Below are 13,584 nucleotides of genomic sequence, written 5' to 3'. Positions count from 1 at the left end.
GAATACTTTTTTAGCTTGGAAGTTGGGCTAAGAAACTTGGATGGCGATGCACTAGCTGAAACCCCATCAACGAGGGAAGGCTTGGAATCAAGAAACGACGTAGGAGAAAATCTCTCCTCTTCTTTCTTATTCATTTCAGAAATATCAGCAAGGTCGTCGCTAAGCAACGGATAAGTTTCTGCGTCTGATGTGAACAAAGAGTAAGATTCAATAGATTCAAGATCAAGTAAGCAAGATAAAATGAGCAAGGTGCCAACCATTCATGGCAGAATCCATTGGAAGGTTATTGGAAGATGTTTAGAAGCTGTAATAAGGGATTAATATGCACCAACGACCTTGCAAGAGATTGCAATGGCTATTTAGCAGAGATTTACTAGAAAGGCTAATGCCCAACTAAAGAGGAAGAGCTGTGGGGGTAACTGAGTGCCAAAAAGTACTAAGCAAAGTACTAGCAAAGGAAAAACGAGCAACAATTGTAAGGAAGACAGAGACCTCTACCTCTTTATAAACTCAAGAGGTAAGTAAAGGAAGAGTTCTTTTACACCCACTTTTAGGTACTAAATCTAGAATTTTAATAAAAGGAGTTAAAAAACGGATTTTTTTTTTCATAAACAGAAATCTTTAATGGGTTTCAAGGATATATGTGCATAAATTTATATCAATATAATTTTAAATGTTAAATAATATCCATAATATTCTTAGGAGTCCCTTATTGAATGCCTTTGATCTCTACAATGATGTAGTTCCACTCTCTGCATAAATTTATATCAATAAAATATTAAATGTTAAATAAAATCCATAATATTCTTAGAAACCCTTCTTGGCTGCCTTTGATCTCCACAATGATGTACTTTCACTCTCTTCCCTACTTGGTTGCAATTAACTTAAGATAAAAATGATCAATAAGAACCTTAATTTTCTTTTTTATTCATTTATAAGGGATTAGCAAAGTTTATTTAAAGCATAGCCTCTTTTCAAAATTAATTTTCAAAGAATAATTTTAACGAGTTGCTATTTAAATTTATAAAGTAAATTTCTTTAAAAGAAAGAAAAACCAAACTTACAAAAGATACTCACGCCCAGAAAGTTATGCACTGCCAATCCCAAGGCTTGCTCAGGCAGTGTGTAAACACACTATGACAAAGGCTTTGGGAATATCCAAAGTCATGTACACCCATCATAGCAGAGCCATATGTATTTCTTGATAAACGTGACCACACCATCATCATTCAGCTGCTGCACCGACACTCATTTTTCAAAACCAACTAATTTAAAGCATATCAATTTTTATACCAAATGAACCATCAAAACATTGAGAAAGCCAAAATACTTCAAAACGGGTATAACATCTAATGGCAGATAGAAAGAGACAAATCAACATCAATAAAGTTAGTTAAAAGAGAAGAAGTACATTCTCTTGCATGAGAGTAAAAGCTACCAAGGCATTTCTCCCTCTCTCTCTCTCTCTCTCTCTCTTTTTCTCCAGCCGAGGCAAGAACATGTGGCAGAAAAAGCCATACACAGGGCACAATGCCTCCCATCAAGTCTTCAACATGCCCTTGTCCGCGAGGTACAACGCTTCAATAGCAACTGCTAATACTGACAATAGAACAATATAAGGACCTGCATAAGATTGAGAAGAACATTTTGAGACACTTCGGTAGCATCAACCATGCACCAAACACTTGCATTGAAATCAAAATCCGAAATAATCTTTCCTTGCTATTGCTGAAAGCATGCTTCATAAAACAACCCCATTGCTACTTGCATCTGCACCTCTATGGCGGATTCACAATCACCAGACAAACATCCAGAGATTCCATACCTGATCGAGTTCGGAATTGATCCATCTTGAGAACTTTCCTGAGCATCTCTTGCCTCCTACTGAAGGAATTAGACTCACGACAAGGCCGTAGGCTGCTAATGGATAGACTCGCGAAATCTCTCTCTTTGCATCTACACAACAAGAACTCTCTCTCTCTCTCTCTCTCTCTCTCTCTCTCTGTGAGGTACACAACAACAGCTCTCTCTCTCTCTCTCTCTCTCCCCCCCCACGACACACAGTGGATTTCTCTACGCGTTTTGCAGTAAATTGGACTCTAAAAGCCCAAATTCTCTGCGCATAAAGCAGTATTCGCATTCAAGACAGCCAACACACAACAGTCATGCAGAGGCGGAATCAATACAGAATTTTCTTGCACATAATGCAGTGAAGGCATTCAAAACAGCCGGCACACAACGTCAACATAGCCCGAATTCCTCTGTTCATGCAGCCCGGCGCACAACATCAAAACTATCTCTCTCTCTCTCTCTCTCTCTCTCTCTCTCTCTCCCCCCCCCCTGCGACACACACTCGCCCTTTTTCTCCTCTAAACGTAGTCTGCGATTTTTAATACGTATGTTTTGTCCCACAAATCCTTTCCTTCCCCAGCGAACCTCTCTACTAAAATGCAGTAAATCGGATTGCGACCTCTCTGCAAGCGCGCGGGAAGGTGTAGAGAAAGCAGAGTCATTGCGAGACAGGCCGCACAGGGCGACCTGCTGCGACTCGAGGTGCACGTCCCATGGCAGTGTAGATGAGACCTGCTGCGATCCCAAGGGAGGGAACTCAGAGCTCCGCTCAAGTGCAGGCGCGGCGGGAAGGTGTAGAGCACGCAGGAAGGGGGGGTTGAGTGAATCTGTGTGTGTGTGTGTCTCTAGTTGTGGAGGAGGGGGAGAGCTGTAGCCAAGACCTAGCCACAACAAGAGAGCAGCCCTGCCCACTGCCTCGACTCTCGCAACACAATGAGCGCTCAATCATATAATGGTTCTAACCCTAGCTCACCCACACGAAATCTCCAACGTCCAATAGGAACACGATACCTTTCCATTTTATTTTCTATTAAAAAAAAAAACCTTCCTTTTTAAAGGGAAACTACCACTAAAGCCGCCCCCCCCTTTGGGGCAGGCCAAAAAAGTTATGTAGTGCAAACAGATAGGGAGCACAGGGGATATGGAGGAGATGAAGGTGCTAATCAGGAATGCGACTGTGCGGATGCCGTGCGCCCGATCTGTAGTGCATTGCTTGAGCAGAAAAAGGAAGATCTCCGCCGCAAACTGGTGTTGCAGACACATCAAGTATAGGACACGCTGCTGCTCTGCTTCTCTTCCTCTGGCTCAGAAAACAGAGGAGGCGCCCATAAATCTAGACGAAGGTAAGGGCGGCGCTGCTTCCATTGTTGGTAGTCTCTCACAATACCTTCTCAAGGGTTGCACACCTTGGCATGAAGCCCCTTCTTGCCCTGACTATGTTGGCCCTGTTGAGGTTGCTCGCACCCCCGATGGCCGCGGCCGTGGCCTCTTTGCAACACAAGATGTGCACGCAGGTACCCTTCTCCTCATCAGCAACCCCATGGCCATCTCCTACGATGATCCCCACCGCATCATGCTGCTCTCCAAACTGGTCACAATGGCAGCAAAAGACCCTCTTTTCCTCAGGAAACTGCACTCTTTGGCTCACACCCAGAGCTCTCAACATCGGTTAGAGGTGCCCTCCATGGATTTTCTCACTTCAGATTCTTCAGATTACATGTATAGTGAGGAGGTTGTCGATCCTGAACCCTTTGATCCTGCAAGAATCATGGACATTATTATGTTAAACTCGTTTGAGGGCGAGTACAAAACTGGAAAGGAGGAATCCAGGTTATGTGCCCTTTATCTTCTCCCTTCCCTGATCAATCACTCTTGCCATCGCAATGCAAGTCGGCTTATAGTCGGAGGTGCCATGATCATTCATGCTGCGACAGACATTCGAAAGGGTGAGGAAATTACTATCACATATGTGTCAACTGTGGCTCCGCTTCAGCGACGACAGAAGTCATCTCTATCAATGAAATTTGGGTTTACATGCAAGTGTAAGAGGTGCAGAGTGGAAGAATCGCTGCAAAATTCTTTGCGGGATGTCAGTGAGTTGTATTGTGATCTGCATGATAAGGCGGCAGATGAGGTTCATATGGCTATGTGTTCACAACGTAGTCCTCCACCCGAGTCATCTTTCGCCACAGTGTTGCAGTTGCGCAATGTGTTCGATACTGTGTGTGAGAAAGTATTTGCAGACAAGGGGCTTTCAGAGCTTGAGAAAAGGTGGGTTCTTGCTGGGTACTCCTCTGCATACCTTGGAAAGTGGCTTGTGAGTGGTTATGCATCACATTTTTCCAATGTGCCAGTCTTGTTGGACCAAAAAGTAGTAGAGGTAGTAAAGGCTTTGAGGGCAACAGTTCCGGGCTTAGTCCATACGCTCTCGCTTACAACATTCATTCTGGGTATTACTCAGAGACTGGAAAGCAAAGAGGAATTGGCAAAAGAAGTGTTCATGCTAGGCATGGCTGAGTGTGCAGGTGCATATGGAAACCAGAAGTCAGATGTCATGCTTAAACTTATGGAAAAATCCACAGAGGTGATACCTTTCTTCTGAAAAAATGTCATGTTGTCGAGTCATTTTTTCTCACGCTTTGGCTATCTCTACAAGCATTAAAGCGCATGGGCTTATATGGTTGTTTATGCACTCGGTGGAGATGTCATCTCTTTTGCGGGCTGGTGATTTTAGCTCGGGCTCTGCCTCTTCTGTGAAGGTCATTCAATAGGCAGATACATCTTGAGTGGTTCAATTGCGGGGATGCATATTCTGATCATGTATACAAGAGTTGTGGATTACCAAGAGAATTGTGGACGTGGGAGATTATCGAGAGCCATGTACTCACAAAGCTTTGAATGGGGGAAGAACAGTGGTTCGTTGTACATTCCGAACATAACAATGAGCACATTGTGAATCCCTTTACCAGTGTTCCATGTGCAGACACTTGAAAAGATTAAGCGCAATAGGAAATCATCATTTGTAGAACTGGAGCCTTATTTGACGTGCACATGCTATTTGCTTTTTTTGTAAATTGCCCACTTTGTGGACGGCGGTTTCTATGTCTTATTGCCCCATGTTTGGTCCTGACAGCGATTTTTTGTCCTTGACATCATCAATGTTTTCCAGTACACATGCTCCAGTGCACATGTTTGTGTGTGTATAGTGTTCGATGCAAGTGTCATTAAGTATGCATCCATTCTCCCGCCAATGCTCGATAATTCCTTTTGTTGATTCTTTACTTTGCTAACTTATGAAGGTATATATAACATATCTTGATCTACGGAGGGAAATAAAGGTTTAGATCATTTTTGTGCTTTGCACACTAACAAAAATCTAGCAGTGGAGCTATTTTTTCCCTTTTATTGTCTTTTTTTGAATGTGTTGGAGACTTAGTGTAAAACTGATTTTTGTTGGTGTGTTCCCGTAGGCCGCTAAAGTGAGTTTTTAAGATATTCATCAGCACAAGGTAGTAGTTTTGTCAAGCTTGCAACAGGTCTTGAACAATTGTGTGAGCTGAGGCCCAAGCTGGTTCTCATGGACAAAAGCAGCAAAAATCTCAATAGCAGAGCCAGAACAAGCACAGAAGTACCAACTGGAGCACTAGTGGTTGATGGAGCTAGGAAACTAAAGCGGATTTGCTACACTTATCTATTGTTTAATGCTGGTATTACACTCTCTCAACATCAATTTACAGGGGGCATCAAGAAATTGTAAACATGCCCCTCTACAACAAGACTGGCTACCCTCCAATCGCAACAGACAAGGAACTCCTAAGATGCCTTTTGGTTGGACTAACAATTGAGGTGAGGTTGGGTGTATGTGTCATATGGTTAACTAGAACATGTATCCACTCTTGAAGTTCAATCTCTTTCTTTACTCGGTAAGTCTAAAAGCTTTCTTCACTTTCTGGATCGTAGAGTGAGCCACTTGGCTCAAGCTCTACCATCCGATAATTTAAATTGAGCAAACAGCCAGATTTCAGCAAAGATGATGGAGCAAATTTAAAAGCGAGAGACATCCTCAGATGCGCAGGGAAACACGATGCAGCAGGAAACGCGATCCCATGCCTAATTTTCAAGATTCACACCAACTCTTTTCCGCGTAGTTTGCCCTTGCAGCTGCAAGCCGGGCAGAACCAGAAAGGAGTACCGGAGACCTTTCAAACCCTGGTTATATTCTGCAGATCATCAAGCTGGAGGGTACTTTGGATGCTTGCTGACGTGATCAGCACTCTCAAAGATCAGATATTTTGAGCGATCAACCCATGGCAGAGGTCTGTTCTAGTGCTACTGAAACAGAAGATATCAGATTTCAATCGATGATCAGTTGGCCTATAATCTGGAGTCAAATTACCAAAATTCATTGCCTTCGCAGGCTCATTCAGCACATTTTTTTGCTGATGCTATCAGGCTGTTGGCGATGCAGACGGCAGAGGCCGATGAAATGGAAAGAGTAAACGTCAAAGTGGACATAAGGGCAGAAAAGCTTAGTAGGATTTGATCACACAGTCTGTAAAGAGGCAAAATGCCCTAACGTTGGTGAATGCTGGACTGGTGGTGAGACTGGTACCACTACCGCTACCATAATGATCCTCGGAGACACTTGCACTCGTGGATGTAGGGTTTTCGATATATCGCCTCAGCCCTCTGTTGCGATCTTCCTATAAAGCTGGGGAATTTTACATCAAATCCACGATTGAGGGACATGGAACTCTTGCCCTTTGTTTGCTGCTCCTATTATTGCACAAGCTTTTAAACCACAAGCAAAGGCAACTGCATCTGCAGAGAAGCCTCGTGGTTGCATATGCTCAAAGCAGCTTAAGGCTTCTTCACCATGCCCATGGAGAGCATAGAACACAGCCTGTGCTTTTTCCAATGCATCGCATTTTGCATACATATCTACGAAAGCATTCCCAATTTCGATACGTTTCTCCATACAATGATCTCTACAAATATGAGCATGAATTCATGGACCTTGTCTACCTTTGGTAAACTGCCACATGCTTTTAATAAGCATGGTCGGGTATGCCTGACTTGAGAGGGACAAATCTGTTCTCTCTCTCTCTCTCTCTCTCTCTCTCTCTCTCTCTCTTTGACAAGATGGTGGAACAAGGCCTACAGCTAGATATGGTCACTTTTGCAATTGTTTTAGATCAGTGATCTTATGGACCGCAACTGGGAATAAGCAAAGATTGTGTTTTTAACCCTACAATAGATGACTACAACGATATGGTCAAACGTTTTGGGATGTGGCCCACTAGGACAAGGTAGCTTCGCTTAATGAGAGAATCTCACTTGCTGGCAATGCTTGTCATGAAGGGTTCCGGATGAACTTGAAGCAAGGTATGATGGTCGATTACTGAATTTTTCTTATGATGTAGCTGAGTTCCACGTCAATCCTATTTCATGCTGCTGTAATTATGACATGATTGACTGACACTACTGGTCCATATTGTTTAACCTCTTCTAGCTACACATATGTCATTATGATAGCACTAGGTAATGGTGGTTGATTCCTAAAGGTATTGTATAATTAGTGGATGCACACAAATTCTAGGAAATTTTTGTGTATCCAAATTCTCTATATGGCATTCCGTGCAGCTTCATTCTTGAAGGGGAGCTCATCAAACACTACTTTTGCTTTCTCAAGTGCACCGCATTTGGCATAGACACTGACAAGGGTGTTGCCGACATATACATTCTATTCGATAAACCCACCAGTCACGATTTCTTTGTGCAATTCGTGGCATCTACACAGATCTCTGTCGTTGACACAAGCCTTCAAAGACACGATGAGGGCAATTGCGGCACTACGATCTTCATGATGCAAGAGCATCTTCCATGTGCCAGGAAGCTTGTGAGTGGAATCCCTGTACGTTTCTGGTTTTGTGTAGTAAGCATTGCATGGTCTGCTAGCAAAATGTATGAATATGTGATGTATCTCTTTGTGACATGTTGTCTGTTTCAACATCAGAACAACCCTCATTTGATTGCATGGCAGCCATCCAATTTTTTGAATTTTGTGCTTCATCAAAAGACAGAGGCTCCTCAACATCATGTAAGCTAGACACAGCCAAATCATAACAATATGATGCATAAGATGCATGACGAGAGCCTGAACGAGTATGACTAGAAAAAGGTGCATCCAATTTATTGTCACGCAAAGTGTGCACCAGCCATTTTGGCATACCTCTAGCCTGCTCATTTTCAGCCCTTTCCTCATCAAGTACATCATGTACATCTGCATCAGTAATAGGCTGATCTATAACATTTTCAAAAACCCCCATAGGCTGTACATTTGCCTCATTGGAATTACATTCGTATTTCCACTATTGAAAAGAGGCAACAAAGTGTTATAAATGTCTTGTGAGCTTACATTACTGTCTCTAGTACATGACAGCAAGGGCTGAACAGAATCTTCCACAAACACTACATCCCGTGAAACCAGAATACGCTTTGTTTGCGGATGATATAACCTGTAACCTTTTCTTTCAGCACTATAACCAACAAAAATACATTTGACAACCTTATCATCCAATTTTCTGCGCTCTGTTTGTGGCACCAAAGCATATGCCAAACAGCCAAAAACATGCATGTGCTCAAAAAAAGACTTTCTATCATGCCATGCTTCATATGGAGTAATAGACTGCAAAGCTTTTGTAGGACACCTGTTTAGTACATAAGTGGCATGCATGATATCCTCAAGCCAAAAAGAATGCGGCAAAGCTTGACTTTTGACCATACATCGTGCCATTTCCGTAAGTGACTTGTTTTTCCTCTCAGCAAAACCATTTTGCTGAGGTGTATAAGGCACTGTACATTGGTGTTTTATCCCACGACTATCCAGAAACGCATTAAATTCATGAGACATATACTCCCCCCCTCGATCGAAACGGAGGGTGCCCATAGTACATTTCGAGACATTTTCAGCCATAGCCAAAAATTGTTTGAAGCACATAAAAACTTCGGACTTTGCTTTAAGCGGAAATACCCAGGCATGCCTGGAGTAATCATCAATGAAAGTCATGAAGTAAAGGTAATTGCCCAAGGACGGAGTTTGCATGGGCCCACAAACATCACTATGCACAAGCTGCAACATGCATGTGGCCCGAACTGAACCATCCTTTGGAAACTTAGAACGCTGCATCTTACCCAAAATACAACCTTCACAAACATGTGTGACAGGTGCTTCAAGAGGCGGCAAAGAAGCAACCATATTAGATTTTTGCAAACGCAGCAAACTGGAAAAATTCAAATGACCAAAACGTGCATGCCAAAGTTTTGCATCTAAAAGAGCCCTTGAATCTGCAACAACATTTGCAAAATTTTGTCCACACTTGTCATACAAAGTGAGCTTATACAGCCCACGACACAAAAGGCCAGATGCAACAATTTCATCACCAAAACTGAGATCATGAACTGTACATCTGTCATCCACAAATTTGACTACAAGTCGAAGTCTAGCAAGTGTGGATACAAACAAGAGATTCTTCTTGATCCCAGGTACATAAAGTGCATCAACAAGTGTGAAGGAACTGCCATTTGCAGCAGTAAGCACAATCTTTCCAACTCCCTGAACCGGATAACAGGCATTGTTGGCACAAGTGACTAAATTCCCATGAGGGACAGACTCGAGAGAGGTGAACAATTCACGATGTGAGGTAATGTGCTTTGTAGAACCACTGTCGAAATACCACACATGTGAATCTGCAGCAACTGACAAGCATGCATCATGGAAAGCAAAATTGTAAATGCACTCTGCACTAAAAGCCCATTTCTGCATCAGCATTAGCATTACAATCTCCTTTCACAGAAGACTCAACAATGGCTGCATTTGTACTGGAACCAGCATTTGTAGTGGAACCACCCTCTTTCTTCTTAGCCTCTTTGGCCTTCAACTTAGGACACGACTTGATCAAGTGATCATTAGCGTTACAATAATGGCAACACATCTTCTTTTTTCCCTTATCACCAGAATTGCCAGACGAAGTGCTGCCAGTAGAAGCATTAGGACCAGAAGTTTTGCTACTCGCAGCAGAACCATAAGAAGTGGCTGCATTTCTGTTACCACCATTTCTTTGAAAAGCAATAAAAGCGTGTTCAACTGCACCTGTCTAGTCCTGTTTTTCCTGGAAAGTAACTCTTGCAACAGCAATATGCATAATGCATCAAACTTGACAACTTATGGATTTCCTTGGGTCATAAGTCTCCAAGTACTAGCAAAAGTTTGGTAAGAATTTGGTAAGGCATCAAGAACAATCTGCACAAGTGAACTGTCTGAAATGACTTCACCTGCAGAAATAAGCTGCTCATTGCTATCCTTGACACTAGCAAGGAAAGTGTCCATATCATCTTCCTCATGCATAATCTTCGACTCCAGCTCTTTACGCAGCAAAGCAATTTTAGCCTCATTGTGACTTGCATAAAGACCTGCTAGAATATCCCAAGCCTGTTTTGCAGATTTTGCTGAACGGATGTGAGGAACAACTAATAGCAGCAATCCTTGCAGCAAGACCTGCAACATCCTCAACATCACCTGCATCCTCAGAACCAGGACGTACATCAATGCGCTGCACAATGTTCCAGACGCCCTTTGACACAAGAATGTGTTGCATCATATAAACCCACATAGGGTAATTGTCCCCATCCAACCCTAATTCCCATTGGTCCACCTCTATGGCCATCCAATAGGATGAGGGAAAATTGGGGGCAACTGGCCTATGAGCCTGCCATGTATCCATTCTTCCCATTGGGGAGATCTTGGGAGTGTGTTTGTGTATGTGTGTTTCTGTCTTATCCCCTACCATTAGGGCTCGCCCCCTCCTTACTAGGGATGTGTGAAGACTTTTTATTCTTCCCATGACCATCCAATTTTCCCCTACTTTGGCCATTGGACAATTGAATTAAATTTAGGAACTTCAACCTATGGAAGTCTTAATGGAGCTGAACCTTAGGTCTTTTAAGCCCCATTGAAGCACATTGCTCTTTTTGCAGACTGTCCCCCTTTGGATCCCTATTTTCCCGGCCTTGGATCCCTGCAGAAATCAGTCTGGCAGCCTTACCAATATTCTAGCTTTTACTCCCCTGGTACTTCAGTTTTTATGACATTACCTCTCTCTTGAAATCATAGTCGTCCTTGACTATTGTTAAGTATGGAGCCTGATTTACCCCTTGTAAATTTTTGTGGTAAAAATGCAAATTTGTAAGGCCCCCATTATGAGGAAAGGCCATCGTGCGTGAAGGAAAATCACTCGCTAGAAACCAAAATTTTCATGGCCAAAATTCATAAGCAACTTTAGGGGCCTTAGGGGCAGAAGCCCTCGAGACTTTTTCTCCTTTCGTCATAATATTCCTTTTCGCCGGAATATTATGGATGAACGATGGCCGAAAAGTGGTCGAAAAATGACCGATCGGTTGGACGGTGGCCCCGGTAGTCAATGGCCGGTGGCCGGTGGCCGGTGGCCGAATTCAAAAGCGGATTTGTCTTCTCAAGGGCGGCCACACATGGGCGGATTGGAGGGTCCGATTTGGACTTATCTACACATGGCTGCCTCTCATGAGAGAGGACAGTCCTTTTGGGCTATAAAAGGAGGCCATTTCTACACAAATTTCATAGTGTGAAGTTGACGCAACAAGGCGAGTGTGAGGTGGTGAGAGTGAAGCAAGGCGGAGGTCCCCTTGAAGTACGAAAGCCATTGAGTGGCTGCTTTCCCATGGACGTAGCCCACATTGGGTGAACCACATATATCGTGTGTACTCTCTCTCTCTCTACTGTATAATCTCTTGTGTGTGAAATATATCTCTCTTCATTAAGTAATCTACTCAAATATCTATTTAGCTATGTCATATTTCCTAACAATTGGTATCAGAGCAAGGTTTGCTCGTAGCTAAATTATCTCAAGGAAAGGAATCCTTGAATTGAGTGGGAGTTATGGCAGAGGAAGGGAAGCTCAAGATTGAGAAGTTCAACGGAAAAAACTACCAACATTGGAAGATGAAGATTGAAGACTATCTCTACCAGAAGGATCTCTATTTGCCACTAGGCGGTCTTGCGAAGAAGCCCGCAACAATGGCAGATGAAGCATGGATTGTCCTTGATCGAAAGGCACTGGGAACATTCCGGTTAAGCTTGACGTCAATGGTGGCCTTCAATGTTTTGGAGATGAAGACCACGGAGGACTTGATGAAGTCACTTGACGACTTCTACGAGAAACCATCGACATCCAATAAGGTATTTCTTATGAAGTGCTTGTTCAATCTAAAGATGGCAGAGAATGGTTCAGTTGCAGAACACCTAAATGACTTTAACACAAACATAAGTCAACTTCGATTGGTGAAAATCAATTTCGATGATGACTCCTGCGTTGGTCGCTTAAACCAATCCTCCATATCCTGTTTATTAGTTGATGGCTTAAGATTATTTTGAATAGTTTGGAATGTGGCTTCATCAGGAAGGATTTCTTTATACTTTTTTGCCTTTTCAAAGCAGAGTTTAAGGCAGTCCAGTGGGTTACTGGAGATCTTCATTGCCTCATCATCAACTGTCATCTGAAACAAATCCATTCCTCTCCTCCTGATACTTGGAGATAGTGGCCAGTGCAAAGTCCTCTCGCAAACAAATTATACTTTGTATATTATGAAGGAAAATGTATGACCTATCTCCAAATTTAAACTCTGGCACTCTCGGTAGCATTAAGGTGGCTTGCCACTTATTGAAACCTGACACATCTAGAGGTAGCTTGATATCTGAGGTTTTCACTGAGAGAAGATTTCTTCGTTTCACCTCTTTTGCTTCTTCTGCAAGATCAATGGAATCCTCTATCTCTGTCACTTCAATATATTCCTCATTATTTTACTCTTTTTCATATGTTGGTAAATCGTGTTCCTCCATGACCTCCTTAGGATCTTTCATAAGACTTGTAAATAATCCATTTAAAAATATTAGAAATCCAAAGGATTCTTGAATCAACTTGCACTCCCGTTCATGTAAGGTGCACCAATGGGGCCTGTACATAAGAGGCAGCTGATTATACTTCTTGTAAGACTATCTTTTAGGATCACAGTCTTTTAAATGGACTACCACCATTTCACCAACATTAACCTTGAGCTCTTGAGTGTGAAGCTCAAACTTCTCTCGTTCCAGCTTCAAGTGTTCACTTGTTTAGCTATAAACACATCAAGATTAAATGGATCATTAAAAATGCAAGAGACCAAGTCAAACTTATCACCAACCCCAAACAAAACTGCAAAACCTAAAATCCTTTCATCAATCACTGTAGGGTCTTCATAAATAACTGTCACTTTTTTCTTTTGGATTGTTGCAATACATTGAGCACTCTGCAAAGTAGGTGCTGAAAAATCCACTTCTCTCTTAAGTGAGTTGGGTAAAGTAAATTTTGGAGTAGAAGGGGACTCCATTTCTACAGATGGATCAGTATCAAGCTCCTCCAAACCAGTAAAAGAAAGAGAGGGTGTTATAAGACAAAAACATTGTTCATTTAAAATGCATTTTCATATGCTTACTCTAAGGCATCATTGTAAGCATTGACAAAGTTCATATTATCCTTAAGATAGGTTCCTTGCATACATATAGCATCTTTAAAAGGATAATTCTTAAACTTAATAAGATATCCTCGGATAATCTTACGATTTTTAATACCTTATCTTCATGTCGTAGGATGGACTTAAATT

General features: G+C 42.3%; 1 protein-coding gene across 1 annotated transcript; it reads left to right on the top strand.

Moving 5' to 3' along the window:
- Positions 1-2,931: 2,931 nt before the first annotated feature.
- On the top strand, positions 2,932-5,022 carry LOC147452333 (uncharacterized). The gene has a single exon (XM_086518060.1). It carries the CDS (start codon positions 2,993-2,995, stop codon positions 4,451-4,453), a length of 1,461 nt encoding a protein of 486 aa, XP_086374186.1. The 5' UTR covers positions 2,932-2,992; the 3' UTR covers positions 4,454-5,022.
- The last annotated feature ends 8,562 nt before the right edge of the window (positions 5,023-13,584 follow it).

The sequence above is a fragment of the Adiantum capillus-veneris genome, chromosome 8, assembly GCF_014529385.1.
Source record: "Adiantum capillus-veneris isolate H3 chromosome 8, ASM1452938v2, whole genome shotgun sequence".
In the NCBI taxonomy this organism is placed as follows: domain Eukaryota; kingdom Viridiplantae; phylum Streptophyta; class Polypodiopsida; order Polypodiales; family Pteridaceae; genus Adiantum; species Adiantum capillus-veneris.
The sequence above is the reverse complement of the archived record's forward strand: the minus strand, read 5'-3'. Positions and strand labels throughout refer to the sequence as shown.

Coding starts and splice junctions, on each gene's coding strand:
- LOC147452333 (XM_086518060.1), top strand. CDS start 2,993: ATGGAGGAGATGAAGGTGCTAATCAGGAATGCGACTGTGCGGATGCCG.